Source organism: Gekko japonicus, unplaced genomic scaffold, assembly GCF_001447785.1.
Source record: "Gekko japonicus isolate JY-2015 unplaced genomic scaffold, Gekko_japonicus_V1.1 scaffold743, whole genome shotgun sequence".
Lineage (NCBI taxonomy): Eukaryota > Metazoa > Chordata > Lepidosauria > Squamata > Gekkonidae > Gekko > Gekko japonicus.
The window spans coordinates 431919-450190 of NW_015167560.1; the positions used below are offsets into that span (position 1 = coordinate 431919).

Here is an 18272-nt window from a genome sequence, read left to right on the forward strand (position 1 = left end):
CTCTGATTTTAGTATTAGCAGGCATACCCAGTTGTTCTCTAACGGTAACAGCAAGAAGGAGCTCTTTGGGTTCACTTAGACCGGCTTGGTTCTCAGCAAATACTCTGAAGAAGTAGTCCATATTCTCCTTGAGGCCATGGACAACATGATGAGTTGTCTTGACTACTGCACATTTGACCCATTTTTGCTGCCCTTTCTCCAGAGCTTCAACAAGATAGCCTACAATTCTGCTACCACCATCATGTTCGGGCTTTAGCCACACAAGAGATACACTATCTTTAGTAACACTTGATACTCCCAATTTTTCTGGTGGGCTTGGTTTTTCTGAGAAATAAAAAGACAATGAAAACAAAATTAGCCATATGAATTCTACTTAGCATACTCAGTAAGCATACATTTTACATAAGAAAACTATATCTTGCATGCCTGTATTAGAGCAGTGATTTTCTCAACTATGGCTGTGCAGCTGCCCAGAGGACAGTCTCAAACTGGGATGGGGGCAATCTTGAGACTTTTTGAGAAACGCAGACCACAAATAGAACTTTTGGGGACAAATGGGGGACATTTGGGATTTCTGTCAACCCTTTCCCCCACTTACTGTGGCTCCTGACAACCAGTGCAGGATAGCCATTTTATATTGATCACTAAACCCTGAGAATAAATCATGGTTCTAGATATCTAGATCTCAGGATTCTTGAAGTGGCACACAATGAAACAGAAGAACTGACAATTGCCATTACATACAAAAGTCTCATTGAATGGATGCCTGAGATCTGTATATTGTATGTGTATATCATAAATATGTCTATATAAGGTTATCTTGACCTAATTTTTTATTTGTAGCTTTAGGAGCTTTCAATGATAGTGCTGCATATAAATCATTGAGCGTTTTTAGTTTTTTCCCCCAAGACAAACACGTTTGATTACTGCTTTATAATAAATTAGTATGCAGTATCAGGAATATTATCATTAATAATAAATTATGACTGCAGCCTTATGAATAATACTTTGGGAGCAAACTTCATTTGAACTCAGCAGGACTTATTTTGCACTAGACATGTATGGAATTAGGCAGGACATTGTATAAAATAAAAATACTTCTTTTGGAGACCAACCTGTTATTTGAACTCCTTCCTTGGTTTCAGTGGGAACTCCAACACCAAACTCATTTTCTCCGGAGACTCTGAAGTAATAAATTCCACCTTCTTGTAGATTGGTGACTTTGTAGGAAAGACGAGGGCAATTGTTTGTCACAGTGACCCAAGCTTTCTTGCTAGCTTCTCGTTTTTCAATGTAATACTTCTTCACAGGAGCACCACCGTCATTCTCAGGAGCTTCCCAAGATAAAACAGCTGATTCTTTTGTTACGTCTTTTACAACAATGTTAGATGGTGGTCCTGGTGAGTCAAGAACTTTGACAACCAGTGTCAGGGTGGCCGTGCCTATGATATTTTGTAATGTTAAAGTATACTTCCCAGAATCATTTCTTGTTGCTTTTTCAATGGTAAGTGAGGTACAGTTATCTGAGGTATCAATAGTTGCTTGTGTGCGGAGATCGGTATCTGGTTTACTCCACAGTACATTAGGAATAGGTTTTCCTCTGAAAGGTACAGTCATTGTAAATGATCCACCTGCCTTCACAACTAATGTCTTTCTCATTTCATTGTCAATGTCAAAAGCAGGTTCTTCTTCCCGTTCCTTTGCCACTTGAGGTTCTGATACATCACTTGGATCACTAGCACCAACTTTGTTGATAGACCTTACTCTGAAAACATATTCAGCCCCTGATGTCAGGCCAATTACAGTGTATTCTGTGCCTCTTAAGCTTTGAATAGCAGTTGACCAATTAGTTTCACTAGTTGTTTTGTACTCAACTGTGTATCCAGTAACAGGAGCACCTCCATCAAATAATGGTTTTGTCCATCCTATTGTTATATTTGACCTTGTAGAGTCCATAATCTTGGGCCTAGATGGAGGTGAAGGCAGGAAGACTGGATCTTCTGCTTTAACTAGTGGCGATGTGTCACTAGGAAGACTAAGACCTGCAGCATTTTCTGCATACACCCGATATTCATATTCACATCCTTCCCGCAGACCTGAAGATTTTACCCTTAGGTCATAAACTGGCTTTTTATTTACACGGATCCAACGCAGGCTGTTTTTCTCACGCCTTTCAATTACATATCCAGAAATTTCATTGCCTCCATCACTTTCTGGTCTTGCCCAACAAAGGGTCATGGATTCTTTTGTCACACTAGTAATCTCTAAAGATGTGGGTGGGCTTGGAATAGTAAAAGGATCTTGAGCCCTCACAGCATGGCTCTCCAAAGGTTCACCAACACCGTATTTGTTAACACCCATCACTCTGAAGATATATTCATTGCCTTTGAGAATTTTTGTGACTTTGCAGGATGTTGTTGGAAGTTCTGCTTCACAAAGAGTCCAAGCAATTCTACTTGTCTCTCGCTTTTCCACAATGTAATGATCAATCTCTGCACCTCCATTTTCTTGAGGTGGTCCCCATGACAGGTGACACTTCTCAGCAGTAAGACCTGTTATTTCTAGAGGGGCTGCTGGTGGACCAGGTCTGTCAAGCACCTTACAATTGACAGCTAACGATCTTGTTCCCGCAACATTTTGCAGAGTTAGCACATATTGCCCTGAATCACGTCGAATGCAGTCTTTAACAGTTATTGCAGTAGTATGATCTGTCGAGACGATTTCAATTCTTGCTTTTTCCTCAATTTCTTTGCCATCTTTTGTCCAGGAAACTACTGGTAAAGGTCGTCCTGCAATATCAGCATTGATTTTCAAGATCTCTCCAGCTTTAACAACTACAACATCCCTAAATTTGACATCCATCATAATTCTTGGAGCATCAACATCATCCTTTACAGTCACCGGCCCAGTCGATTCTGATGGCTCACTAAATGATCCAGCAGCATTCCTAGCGATTACACGGAATTCATATCTCTGGTCTTCTGTAAGTCCTGTTACATCAAAGAAGGTTTCCTGTACATTGGTGAAGTTGCACTTCAGCCAACGACCATCTGGTAGTTCTTTCCGCTCAATAATATAACCTGTGATCTTTGCACCGCCATCATATTCTGGTTTGGTCCATGACAATGAGACACATGTTCTTGTAATGTTAGTAACTTCTGGTTGGCCAGGAGGATCACATGGGTCTCTTGCAGCTACAGGTTCACATGATTTGCTACATTTACCTATTCCTACAATGTTTTCAGCATATACACGATATTCATACATCAGTCCTTCATCAAGGCCTGTTACTTTCAGTTGTGTGTCAGTAATAAGGGTTTTATTTACTTTAGTCCAAAGAATACTGCTTCTTTCTTTCCGTTCAAGGTGATACCCAAGTATTTTGGTGCCTCCGTCATTAACTGGTTCTTGCCAGTTTACAACCATGAATGCTTTAGTTGCATGAACAACATGGGGAGTACCAGGAGGTCCAGGAGGATTAAATGGATATTCTGCAACAACAGGTGTAGTTTCAACATACGTACTCTTGCCATAGCGATTTTCTGCACAAACACGGAATTGATATTCTGATCCTGTGGTTAAGCGAACAACTTTAATTGATGTCCGTGCAACTGCTCCAGAAACAACATTCCATGCTGTTGTTGCTGTTTCTCTCTTCTCTACAATATAATTATTAATTTGACAACCACCATCATACTCTGGGGGTTTCCATGATATGGTTACATTATCGGCACTAACGTTATCAATACGTAATGCAGTTGGTGGTCCTGGCCTATCAAGTACAATTACAGTGATAGAAGCTGTTGTAGAGCCAGCACTGTTTGAAACATGTAATTCATAATTCCCCACATCTTCTCTTGATGCTTCCTTGATTACTAGTAATGTTGATGTTTTTGATGTTTGGACATTTACTCTTGTTGTCTCTCTTAAAGGCAGTCCATCTTTTTTCCAGCTAACTGATGGAACTGGTCTTCCTCTGATGGGGACCTCAATCTTAAGATCATCACCAGCTTTAACACTGAAAGTATTGAAAAGCAGCTCAACTGAAGGCTGGATTTCAATGTCCTTTGCGACTACTGGAACCCCAAGCTGTCTTGGATCACTTTTTCCTTTTTCATTAACAGCACAGACTCTGAAAGTGTATTCTTCTCCCATGCTCAGTCCTGATATTGTAGCTTCTAATGTCTTAACCTGTGTGCATGTGCTCCATTTTTCACTTCCTTTAGTTTGCATTTCCACTACATAGCCAGTAATTTTGCTGCCACCATCACTTTCAGGTTTCTCCCATTTAATAGTAGCAGTATGGCGTGTGACATCAACAAGAGTTACTTTCCCAGGTGGATAGGGTGGTTCAGAAACCTTGACTGGTTCAGTTGTTTCTACTGGCAAGCCAACTCCGTATTCATTTGCAGCCAAGACACGGAAGTAGTAACTGCATCCTTCCTGTAGCTGTTCAATTCTGAAGACATTCTTAGTGCAGTTATTTGTAATAGTGGCATAGGCCTTTCTTGTAGTTTCTCGCTTTTCAACAATGTAGTTTGTAATTTTAGCTCCACCATCGATAAGCGGTGGCTCCCAAGCTAATGTCACAGAATCCTTCTTCACTTCTCTGATGGTCAAGTTAACAGGTGCACTTGGTGTATCAAGCACTCTCACATTAACGAAAGCTGATTTTTTGCCACTATTGTTTTCTAAAGTCAGATTATATTTCCCACTGTCAAATCTGTTTACATTATCAATGACCAGCATCGTATATGAACTGGTGACCTCAATCTGAGCTCTGTCACTCAGAGTGCCTTCTGCTTTTTCCCATTTTACTTCTGGCTCTGGCCTCCCTTTGATAGTGACAAACAAACGCAGTGTACCACTGGCACGTATGGTGACAACTTTTCTGAGATCTGCATCTAGCTCTATTTCAGGAGGTTCAATTTTTTCAGCGGCAATGACACTACCAGGTATAATTGCTGGTTCTCCAACTCCTTCGGAGTTAATAGCACAAATACGGAAGTTGTACTCATTATTCTCTTTAAGTTGTGTTACTGTGAATTGTTTTCCTTGCAATCCTGATGGTGGTGTGCAGGTTGTCCATTCATCTGCAGCAGATTCTTTTACTTCCACAATGTATCCTTTCACAGGAGCACCACCATCATAAATAGGCTTGTTCCATGCAAGGGACACAGATGATCTTGAGGTGTCTGTTACTTTTGGATTGCTTGGTGGACCTGGTGGATATACTGCATCACAGGCACGGTAAAAGATTGATGGCTCACTAGGTTCACCAACTCCAGCTGCATTTTCAGCAGAAACCCTAAACTCATAGAAATGGCCATCTGTAAGTCCAGTTACTCTGTATCGTAAATCTGTCAGTCTCTTTTTATTGCACTTGGTCCATCGAATACCATCTTTGTCTCGCTTTTCTAAAATGTAGCCTTCAATTTCAGCTCCACCATTATCTGTGGGGCGACCCCAGGTAACAATCATAGAATCTTTAGTGATTGTGGAAACTTCAGGTGTTGAAGGAGGACCTGGAGGTTTGTATGGATTACAAGCCAATACAGGCTCAGATTCCAGTGGTTCACCTATTCCATATTTGTTGACAGCCATTACACGGAAAATGTACTCATTGCCTGGGAGGAGTTTAGTTACTTTGTGGCTCAGGGCTTGCACATCAGATGCCACTTGCGTCCATGAAAGCCGGCTTGTCTCTCTCTTTTCTATGACGTAATGAGAAATGTTAGAGCCACCATCATGTAAAGGTGGTCCCCATGCCAAGTAACATTTTTCTGCAGTCACACCTGTAACCTTCAAAGGACCTTCTGGAGGTCCAGGTCTGTCAAGTACTTTCACAGTTATTGGTATAGACTTTGTGCCACCGACATTGCTCAGTTTAAGTGTATAGATGCCTCCATCCACTCTGATGCAATCTTTGACTGTGAGGGTTGTTCGTTCAACAGTAGACTTAATTTCCATCCTTGCAATTGCTTCTTCAAATTCTTTCCCATCTTTTGACCATATAATATCAGGAATAGGTTTGCCATGGATGTCAGCTTCAAGAACAAATGTTTCTCCTGCATGAACAACAATTACATCTTTGTACTTTGGATCCAGTGATGCACTTGGTGCTTCAATTTCATCTCTTGCAATAATTGGCCCTGTGCTTTCAGATGGTTCACTTAAGCTACCAGCTGCATTTCTTGCGATTACTCTAAATTCATATCTTTGGTCTTCCACAAGGCCAGTTACTGTAAACTCAGTTTCTATGACATTCGTAAAACTGGCTTTCATCCAACGGCCTTCGGGCAATTCTCTCTTTTCTACAATATAGCCGGTTATTTTGCTGCCACCATCATATTCAGGTTTTTTCCATTTTAGTGTTATATAATTTCTAGTGATAACAATGGCATCTGGACGGCCAGGCGGATCGCAGGCATCTCGGGCAACATACAGTTCAGATGTTTTGCTAACCTTGCCAATGCCCACAATGTTCTCAGCGGAAACTCTGAATTCATATTCAAGACCTTCTTCAAGACCCTCTGTTTTATATTTGGTGTCCTGAACAAGGGTCTTATTCAACTTCGTCCAAAGTATGCTGTTTTTATCTTTACGCTCTATATGATATCCAAGGACTTTGCTTCCTCCATCATTAACTGGTTCATTCCACTGTACTATCATGTGGTCTTTAGTAGCTGTAGTGACAAAAGGTGTTCCAGGTGGTCCAGGTTCTTTATATGGATATTGTGCAACAACTGGTTTAGAATCTATTGGCGCACTCTTCCCATATCGGTTTTCAGCACTAACTCTAAACTGGTATTCAGAACCTGTTTTAAGGTTTGCTACTTTAATAGTTGTTCTTGCAACAGTCGCTGATACCACTTGCCAGGCAGTAGTGGTGGTGTCACGTTTCTCTACTATGTAATTGGATATTTGGCAGCCACCTGTGTACACCGGCAGATCCCATGATAAAACAACAAAGTTTGAGCTAACTTCATCAAAGCGGATAGGTCCTTTTGGTGGGCCTGGCTTTTCCAACACGATTATACTAATATGCTCTGTTGCTGTGCCTGCTGCGTTAGTTGCTGTTACGGTGTATTTCCCAAAGTCCTCCTTGTTACTTTCTTTAATGAGCAAGGTTGTTGTTGATGATGTATCTTCAACATGCAACCTGGTTGTTTGTTTTAGGGGCTGATCATCTTTTTCCCAAGTAATAGTAGGTTTGGGTCGAGCTATAAATGGGATTTCTACTTTAAGATCTTCTCCAGCTTGTACAGTGAATGTGTTAAACATCAGTTTAAAACTTGGCTGAATCGTTAGGTCTTTAGCAATCACAGGAATTCCTAGAAGTCTGGGATCGCTTTTGCCTTTTTCATTGTATGCCAAGACACGGAACTGATACTCATGTCCAGAACTCAAACCAGACACAACTGCATTGCATACTTTGGTCTCGGTAACAACAGCCCATTTGTCGGCTTCTTTAGGTTGCATTTCAACAATGTATCCCAAAATCCTGCTACCTCCATCATGTTCAGGCTTCTCCCACATAAATGATGCACTTCTCTGAGTCACATCGGTGAGTGTCACTTTCCCAGGAGGCAAGGGTGGCTCTGAGGCTTTTGAGGCATCTGCAGTTTCAACAGGTGCACCGATTCCAAATTCATTTTCAGCCATAACTCTGAAATAATAAATTCCTCCTTCTGTAAGATTTTCCACTTTGAAGCTTGTTTTGCTACACTTTGCGCTCACGTTTGCATATGCTTTTCTGGTTGACTCACGTTTATCAATCACATAGTTCTTTATCTTTGCACCACCATCATTAGCTGGGGGTTCCCATGTCAGTACGGCATAATCTTTTCTTATTTCTTTCACAACTAAATTTTGTGGTGGCCCTGGTGTGTCAAGTACTTTTACAGTAACAAATGCAGATTTAGAGCCACTGCTGTTCTCTAGTTTAAGTATGTACTTTCCAGCATCATTTCTATCACAATAATCAATTGATAGTTGAGTATAATTCAGGCCTCTTTCAATTTGAACCTTATCTGTAAATTCTCCTTCTTCTCGAGACCATGTAATTTCAGGAGTTGGCCGTCCTTTAAATGGTATGTTTATTCTTACAGATGCACCTGCTCGAACAACAATGCCTTTCCTTAGCTCTGAGTCTATATCCAGTTCGGGAGCCTCAAGTTTATCTTCTGGTTTAACTGTACCAGGAACTGTTGCAGCCTCACCTACTCCGACTTTGTTGAGGGCACACACTCGTAGTTTGTACTCTTGATGTTCAATAAGCTTTTTGATCTCAAAGCGATTGACTCTCAGACCAGTCTGTGGTGTAACTACAGACCATTCTTCTTCATCAGCTTTGCAGATTTCTACAATATATCCCAGGATGTCACTGCCACCATCATAAATAGGTTTACCCCAGGCAACTGTAATTGAGTTCTTGGTAGTATCCACAGCATGAGCATTAGTGGGTGGCCCAGGCTTGAACATAGGGTCACATGCTTTGCAGTATGGAGTAGCCTGACTTGGTTCACCAATTCCAGCAGCATTTTCAGCAGATACTCTAAATTCATACTCATGATCTTCTGTTAATCCTGTGACTCTTAATCGCAAGTCTGTAATACGACGTTTATTACATTTCACCCATCTGATACCTGCTCTGTCTCTTTTTTCTACAATGTAGTTAACTATTTCACTACCACCATCACTATCTGGACGATTCCAACAGACAGTCATAGAGTCTCTTGTAATGTTGCTGATCTCTAAAGACTTGGGTGGACCAGGAACCACAAATGGATTTTTCATCAATACCGGAGCAGACTCCAGAGATTCACCAACTCCATATTTATTAACTGCCATTATACGGAAAATATACTCATTTCCTTCCAGAAGTTTTGTAACCTTCAACATTGTGGCAACAACGTCTGAAGCAACAACTGTCCAAGCAAGACGACTTGTTTCCCTCTTCTCAATTATGTAGTGAGAAATGTCACTGCCCCCGTCATGGACTGGTGGCGCCCATGTTAAAGAGCACTTTTCCGAAGTTACTCCAGACACTTGAATGCTTTCTGGAGGCCCTGGTCTGTCCAGTACTTTTACTGTTATTGGCACTGATTTTGTTCCTGCAATGTTGGAGGCCTGTAAAATGTATTGCCCACCATCAACACGTATGGCATCTTTTACAGTAACTAATGCCTTAAAGTCTGTATTCCTTATTTCACATCGAGCAGTTTCTTCAAGTTCTGCATCTCCCTTTAGCCATGTAATAGTGGGAATCGGCTTCCCGTGGACGTCAGCCTCTAGTCTGAATGTTTCTCCTGCATTTACAACAATTGCATCTTTGTACTTTGGATCCATGGAAATTCTTGGAAGCTCAACTTCATCTTTGGCTGTTATTGGTCCTGTACTATCAGAAGGTTTGCTTACTGCCCCAGCAGCATTTCTTGCAATGACTCTAAATTCATATCTTTGGTCTTCAGTAAGGCCAGATACGGTAAATTGGGTTTCAATTACATTTGTAAAGCTTGCTTTCATCCAGCGGCCCTCAGGCAAATCACGTTTCTCTACTATATACCCTGTAATTTTGCTGCCTCCATCATATTCTGGCTTTGTCCACTGCAGGGTAATTGAGCTTCTTTTAACAACAATAGCTTCTGGACATCCTGGTGGATCACATGCATCACGTGCTACATAGCATTCTGAAACTTTGCTTGTTTTGCCTATACCAACTATATTTTCTGCAGAAACTCTAAATTCATATTCGATGCCTTCTTCAAGGTTAGCTGCTTTATAATGTGTGTCTTGAATAACCGTCTTGTTTACTTTTGTCCACAAAATGCTATTTCTTTCCTTTCTCTCTAGATGGTAACCTAAAATTCTACTTCCGCCATCATTTATTGGTTCATGCCACTGCACAACCATAGAGTCTTTTGTAACTGCTGTTGCAAATGGTGTGCCAGGGGGACCAGGTTCTTTATAGGGATACTGAGCAACAACTGCATCAGACTCCAAGGCAAAGCTCTGTCCATACCTATTTTCAGCAAATATTCTAAACTGGTATTCTGAGCCAGTTTTGAGCTTGGTCACCTTTAGTGTAGTTCTTGCAACAGTGGCTGAAACTGTATCCCACACAGTGGTGGTTGTATCTCTCTTATGAACTATGTAATTCGTAATTTGGCAGCCCCCTATATATGCGGGAGGATTCCATGACAATGTAATACTTTCAGCACTGATGTCATCAAATTTAACAGGGCCTTTTGGAGGATCAGGCTTGTCCAGTGTTATGATTTCAACAGATGCAGATTTCTGTCCAACAACATTAGCGACTGTGATTTCGTATTTTCCACTGTCGTCTTTGTTTATTTCTTTAATATTCAGGATTGCAAGGTTGGGTGAATCACTGACATTAACCCTAGTTGTCTGTTTTAATGGCATCCCATCTTTTGCCCATGTAATAGTAGGCTTAGGTCGACCAGATATTGGTATTTCAACCTTTAGGTCTTGTCCCACCTGTATACTGTAGCTGTGGAATGTAGGTCTTACATCAGGTTCAATAACTAGGTCTTTAGCGGTTACTGGAACAGCAAGTGACCGTGGATCACTCCTACCCTTTTCATTTACAGCCATTACTCTGAAGAGATACTCTTCTCCTTGAGTTAGGTTAGTGACAACTGCCTCAAGGGTTTTAACTCGTGTACACTCTGACCATCTGTCGCTGCCTTTAACTTGCATTTCCACTATGTATTGCAGAATTTTGCTTCCACCATCATGTTCAGGCTTTGCCCAGCTCAATGACACGCTCTTTCTAGTGACGTCATCCACTGTTATCTTGCCTGGAGGTTGAGGAACTTCAGCAACTTTAACCGGATCAGTGGTCTCTGCAGGCAGGCCAATTCCAAATTCATTCTCTGCACAAACTCTGAAGTAGTAATAGCAGCCTTCCTGAAGCTGATCTACTTTCCATGATGTCTTGTGGCAGTTTGTTACAACAGCTGCGTAGGCTTTTCTTGTGGCTTCACGCTTTTCAATAACATAATTTTTGATTTTGGACCCACCGTCTATCACAGGTGGCTCCCATGCAAGTGAAACTGAGTCTTTGGTGATCTCTTTAATTTTCAAGTTCACTGGAGGACCTGGGGTATCTAGGACTCTGACACTGACAAAGGCAGACTTCGATCCACTGCTGTTTTCTACAGTAAGCGTGTATTTCCCAGAATCAAATCTGTTAACGTTGTCAAGAACCAATGAGGTAAAGCTGCTAGTACTGTCAATAATAGCTGCCTCTCTGATGTCACCATCCACCTTAGTCCATTTTACTTCAGGTGCTGGACGCCCTCTGATAGGAACAAATAATCTTAAGGAACCACCAGCTCTTACATTTATAACTTTCCTCAGTTCCATGTCAAGATCAAGGTCTGGAGCCTCTAGCTTTTCCTCAACAACAATCGTTCCAGGAACATCAGCATGCTCACCGACTCCTGCCTTATTAACAGCACAAATGCGGAATTTGTATTCATGCTTTTCCACTAATTTTTCAACTTCCATATTTGTTTTCTTGATTCCAGTTGGTGGCGTACAAATTGTCCAGTCTCCAACACTTACATCACATTTTTCCACAATGTACCCTTGGATTTCAGAGCCACCATCGTAGATTGGTTTACCCCAGGAAAGGAAAACTGAAGATCTTGTAACATCTATTGCTTTAGGATTATTAGGAGGACCTGGTTTGTATATAGGGTCGCAAGCCCTGTAGTAAGTAGAAGGTGGGCTGGGTTCACTAGAGCCAGCTGCATTTTCTGCTGAGACTCGGTATTCATAATCATGATTTTCTATAAGCCCAGTAACTCGGTATCGAAGTTCACTGATCAAGCGTTTGTTGCATCTTGTCCATCGAATGCCTTCTTTATCACGTTTTTCTAGTATATAACCCAAAATTTCACTGCCACCATCAGAGGCTGGTCTGTCCCACACAACAATCATAGAGTCCTTGGTAACAGCTGAGACTTCTGGTGCCTTTGGTGGCAGTGGTACTACAAATGGATTTTTTGCAAGTGCAGGTTCAGATTCAAGAGGTTCACCGACACCATATTTATTTACAGCCATGATACGGAAGATATATTCATTTCCTTCTAAAAGCTTAGTAACTTTACAACTAAGGGACTGTACGTTGGCATCGACTAAAGTCCATACTAAGCGGCTGGTTTCTCTTCTTTCAACAACGTAATGTGAAATATCACTACCACCATCCTGCAGTGGAGGCTTCCATGACAGCAAACACTTTTCAGCAGTCACACCAGTTATAACAGCAGGTCCTTCAGGTGGGCCAGGCCTGTCAAGCACCTTGACATGAACTGAAGCTGTTTTTTCACCAGCAACATTTTTCACCAGCAAAACATAATGTCCACTGTCGACACGAATGGCCTCCTTTACACTTAAGCTTGTGGCGAAATCAGTACTTTTGATTTCCAAGCGGGCTGTATTCGCTAGTTCCTGATCACCTTTCAGCCACTGAATGGTAGGCAATGGTTTGCCATGAACATCAGCATCGATCTTGAATGACTCACCAGCATGCAATGTAATTGTTTCTTTAAATCTGGGATCCATACTTATACGAGGTGGATCTACTTCATCTCTTGCTGTGACTGCCCCTGAGCTTTCAGATGGCTCACTGAAGACACCTGCTGCATTGCGTGCAATGACACGGAATTCATACCTCTGATCTTCAACTAGGCCAGTTACTGCAAACTGCGTCTCAATTACATTTGTAAAGCTTGCTTTCATCCAGCGGCCTTCTGGTAATTCCTTCTTTTCAACAATGTAGCCTGTGATCTTGCTCCCACCATCATATACTGGTTTCTTCCACTGAAGTGTAACAGAATTCCTTGTGACAATGATAGGCTCCGGACGACCTGGAGGATCACATGGATCATGCGCTGTGTAGCATTCTGACCCTTTACTGGCCTTCCCAATGCCAACAATATTTTCTGCATAGACTCTGAATTCATATTCAAGGCCTTCCTCAAGCCCAGTTGTTTTAAATTTAGTGTCAGGAATGGCTGCTTTGTTCAGTTTAACCCACAGAATGCTGTTTCTTTCCTTGCGCTCCAAGTGATATCCAGTAATTTTGCTACCACCATCATTGACAGGTTCATTCCACTGCACAACCATACTGTCCCTGGAGACTTCCGATGCAAAAGGAGTTCCAGGTGGGCCAGGTAGCTTGTATGGATACTGGGCTACCACCGACTCAGATGTGAGATATGGACTCTTTCCGTATCTGTTTTCAGCTGCAATTCTGAATTGGTATTCACTTCCAGTCTTTAATCTACATGCTTTTAGAGTTGTTCGGGCAACTGTAGCTGAAACAATCTGCCAAGCAGTGGTGGAAGTGTCTCGCTTTTCTACAATATAATTGTTGATAGAACTGCCACCATCATATTTGGGTGGTTCCCAGGAAATGGTAAGGCTGTCTGCTGTTACTTCATCAATCTTTACTGGTCCAGTTGGAGGTCCTGGCTTGTCAAGAACAACAATATTAAGAATTTCAGTGGCTTCACCGGCGGAATTTGAAAGTTTTACTAAATATTGTCCAACATCTTCTCTGCAAGCTTCCTTTATTGTTAGTAATGAGTTGTTATCTGTGCTTTCTTCATGTACTCTAGTTGTTTGTTTTAGTGGTATGTTATCTTTAATCCATGTTACAGTTGGCTTAGGTCGACCAACAAATGGAACGTCAACCTTTAAGTCTTCACCCGCTAGTACACTGAAAGTAGTAAACAACAGTTTGAAGGCTGGTGGTATCACAAGATCTTTTGCAATAACTGGTACACTCAGTTGTCGAGGATCACTGATTCCTTTTTCATTTTGCGCAGAAACACGGAAAGCATATTCTTCTCCCTGAATCAATCCAGCTACAGTTGCTTCGGTGGTTTTTACAGTAGCACATGTGGCCCATCTGTCACTACCTTTGCTTTGCATCTCTACAATGTAGCCTAAAATTCTGCTTCCTCCATCATGCTCAGGTTTTTCCCAGGATAAAGATACACTTTTTCGTGTCACATCTAATAAAGTTATTTTCCCTGGAGGAAGAGGCCTTTCTGATGCTTTGACAGATTCTGATGTTTCAACTGGAAGACCTATTCCATATTCATTTTCAGCTAGGACTCTGAAATAATAATTGCAACCTTCCTGCAGATTGTCTACTTTCCAGCTGGTCTTGTGGCAATTGGCCATAACAGTTGAGTAGGCTTTTCTTGTTGCCTCACGTTTTTCAATAATATAGTTCTTTATTTTAGAGCCACCATCTATGAGGGGAGGGTCCCACATAAGTGTGACAGATGACTTCGTGACCTCTTTTATCTTCAGATTCTGTGGCGCACCAGGCGTATCAAGAACTCTAACAATTACAAATGCTGATTTGCTGCCTGAACTGTTTTCTACAGTCAGTATGTACTTGCCGCTGTCAAATCTGTTCACATTTCCAACTGTCAATAGTGTAAAAGAGCTTGTGGATTCAATAGTGGCTTTGTCTAAGGACTCTCCATGTTCTCTCGACCATTTCACTTCAGGTGCTGGTCTTCCTTTTATTGGGACAAAGAGCCTTAAAGTGCAGCAAGCTCTAATAGACACAATTTTACGTAGGTCTGCATCAAGTTCAATCTCTGGAGGCAGCAGCCTTTCTTCTGCCTTTGGTGTCCCAGGAACAAGAGCAGGTTCTCCAAAACCTTCAGAGTTCATGGCATATATTCTGACTTTATACTCCTGGTTTTCTTTTAGTTTAGTGATGGTAAAGGAAGTAGCTGTTAAACCTGCTGGTGGAGTTACAATTTTCCACTCATCTTCTTCAGGTATTGTTATTTCAACCATGTAGCCCGTGATCTCTGAGCCACCGTCGTATATTGGTTTATTCCAAGCAATTGTAATTGAAGACTTGCTTGTATCTAAGACGCGAGGATTACCGGGAGGACCAGGTTTAAACACAGTATCAGCAGCTTTGTAGAACTCACTGCAAGGACTTGGTTCACTTATGCCAGCAGCGTTTTCAGCCTTTACTCTGTACTCATATTCATGACCTTCTGTCAGTCCAGATACTTTATAACGCAAGTCCGTAACAATACGCTTGTTACACTTCACCCAGCGTAGCCCTGCTCTGTCACGACGTTCTACAATGTAATTGGTTATAGGGCTTCCACCATCAGAATCAGGATGTCCCCAGCAAACAATCATGGAATCTTTGTTAGCAGCTGTGACTTCAGGTGTCTTGGGTGGATCAGGTGGTACATATGGATTCACTGCAAGAACAGGCTCTGATTCCAGAGCTTCACCGACCCCATATTTGTTAACAGCCATAACACGGAATACATATTCATTGCCTTTCAACAGCTTTGTGACCTTTAATTTTGTTACTGGAACTTCTGTGGCTACACTTGTCCATGCCAGTCTACTAGTCTCACGTTTTTCAACAACATAGTGGTCAATGGTTGCACCTCCATCTTCCAAAGGTGGTAGCCAGGACAGTACACATTTTTCTGAAGTAACATCAGATACAGCAAATGGCCCTTCAGGAGGACCTGGTCTGTCTAGAACTTTGACATTGAAAATGTGTTTTGCAAAGCCACCTGGATTGGACGCTGTAAGAGTGTAGGCACCGCCATCTCTTCTCGCAGAGTCCTTATTGTTAAGTACTGTTGAGAAATCTGCTATTTTTACTTCTAATTTTGCGGTGTCTTCAATCTCCTTTCCATCTTTTGTCCATGTCAGAGTTGGTGGAGGACGACCTGCAACATCAGCTTCAAGTCTGAAAACTTCACCTGCTTTTAACACTAAAATGTCTTTATATTTGGCATCAACCATTATCCTTGGTGCTTCTATCTCATCTCTGCATGTTATTGCGTCTGATGGTTCCGATGGCGGGCTAACAGCACCAGCAGCATTTCTAGCAATCACACGGAATTCATAAGCAGCATCTTCTGTGAGTCCACTAACAGTGAATTCAGTTTCTAATATATTGCCGAAGTTAGCCTTTAGCCATCGGCCATTGGGAAGATCTCTCCTTTCCACAGTGTATCCAGTGATCTTAAAGCCACCATTATACTCAGGTTTTGTCCATTTAAGTGTTACTGCGTGTCTTGTAATGTTGAGAGGAACTGGCTTACCAGGAGGATCAATAGGGTCTAGAGCAAATGTTGGCTCAGATGGCTTACTTGGTTTACTTTTGCCTGCAATATTTTCTGCTATTACTCGGAATTCATAAGCAATGCCATCTGTAAGGCCAGTTGATTTGAAGATGTTGCCTGCTACTAAAGCTTTACTTACAGTCTGCCAGAGAATGCTATTTCGTTCTTTTCTTTCAACATGATATCCCAAAATTGGACTTCCTCCATCAGTAAGAGGCTCATGCCAGCTTATGGTAATTGAATCTTTTGTGACTGCCACCACCTGAGGAGTGCCTGGATGCCCAGGGACCTTAAATGGAAAACTAGCAATTACATTCTCTGAACTGATGGCTGGACCTGAACCGTATCTGTTCTGAGCTTTAACACGGAACTGGTACTGGGTACCAGTAATGAGGCGAGCTGCTTTAAAGGTGGTACGTATTACTGTAGTTGCTAACTCAGCCCATGTAGTACTATCAGTTTTACGCATTTCTACAACATAGTTGCTTATTGGCACCCCTCCATCATTCAAAGGAGGCTCCCATGAGAAAGTGACAAAATCAGAGGAAACTTCATCAAATTTGATCGGTCCTGTCGGAGGTCCAGGAACATCATGCACTTGTATAGTTATCACTTCACTAACTTCACCAATTATATTTTTAGCTGAAAGTGGGTATTTGCCGCTGTCATTTCTTGTGCTTTCATTAATAGTTAAGATGGTTGCAGTGGCAGTGTTTTCAAAGTTTACCCTTTGGGTTTGCTTAAGCAATTGGTCTTCTTTCTTCCAAGTAACAGTTGGCCTTGGGCGACCAAGCACAGGAATCTCAACTTTGATATTGTCACCAGCTCTAGCAATTACTGTTTTCTGATAAAGGCCACGCAAATCAAATTCTGGAAGCATCATTTGTTCTTTTACAACAACTGGTCTGCTTTCTCTTGGATCACTTCTTCCAGCACTGTTAACTGCCATAACCTGGAAAGTATACTCTTCATTTTCAGTTAAGTTCGTTACCACACATTCTAATGCTTTCACGGTTTTAACATGTGCCCACTGCGTTGAACCTTTTTTCTGTGCTTCAATTACATAACCGGTAATCTTGCTACCACCATCATGCTCTGGCTTTGGCCAAGCAAGGCTGACTGAGTTCCTTGTTATATCCATGATATTAAGGCTCTCTGGTGGTGATGGCGCTTCAGTTGCCCTTACAGGCTCAGCAGTTTCAGTGGGTTCACCAATTCCAAATTCATTTTCAGCCAATACTCTGAAGTAATATTCACAGCCTTCAGCCAAATTAGGAATCCGAAGAGAACACTTCTGGCAGTTTGTTGTGATTGTTGCATAGGCTTTTCGTGTAGATTCACGTTTTTCAACTATATAATTTGTTATGCGTGAACCACCATCAATTAGAGGCATATCCCACTGCAGGGTGATGCTATCTTTAGATATTTCTCTGGGTTTAAGATTTAATGGTGGTCCTGGTGTATCTAAAACTTTTACATTTACAAAACCAGTCTTCTTTCCAGCAGCATTTTCAAGGGTCATTACATACTTCCCTGCATCGTATCGATTACATTCTGTGATAATAAGAAGAGTGAAAGAGTCTGTATTTTCAATATTGGCACGTGCTTTAAGTGGGATATCATCTTTGGTCCACGTCACTTCAGGTGCTGGACGTCCTCTAATTGGAACAAATATCCGAATACTCAGTCCAGCTCTTACAACAAGAGTTTTTCTTAGCTCAGCATCTAATTCAAAATCAGGAGACGCTTCTCGTTCTTTGATTTCAATGTTTGGAAGCTGTGCTGGTTCACCAACTCCAGCAGCATTGATGGCCATAATTCTAAAATTGTATTTAGTTCCTGGCTGGAGATTAGCAACAACAAATTCTGTGATTCGTAGAGCAGTTCCTGTAGTATCTTTCACCCAAGTTTCTTCTCCTTCTTTTTGGTGCTCCACAATGTAGCCAATAATATCAAGTCCACCATCATAATGCGGTTTTCCCCACGTTAAACTGGCAGACGTCTTTGTTGTATCAGTTACGCGTGGATTTGAAGGAGGTCCTGGTGGGTCTGTAGTAATGAAAGAAAAGACAAAAAGGATATTTGTTTAGAAATCTTTTACAG

General features: G+C 41.6%; 1 protein-coding gene across 1 annotated transcript in view; it reads right to left on the reverse strand.

Annotated features, from left to right (window-relative positions):
• The window catches only part of TTN (titin), a 343112-nt gene that overhangs the window by 33540 nt on the left and 291300 nt on the right, over window positions 1-18272 (reverse strand). Inside the window, 2 exon segments of the mRNA XM_015413748.1 lie at window positions 28-324; window positions 1116-18218. Of these exon segments, the coding sequence (XP_015269234.1) occupies window positions 28-324; window positions 1116-18218 (17400 nt within the window).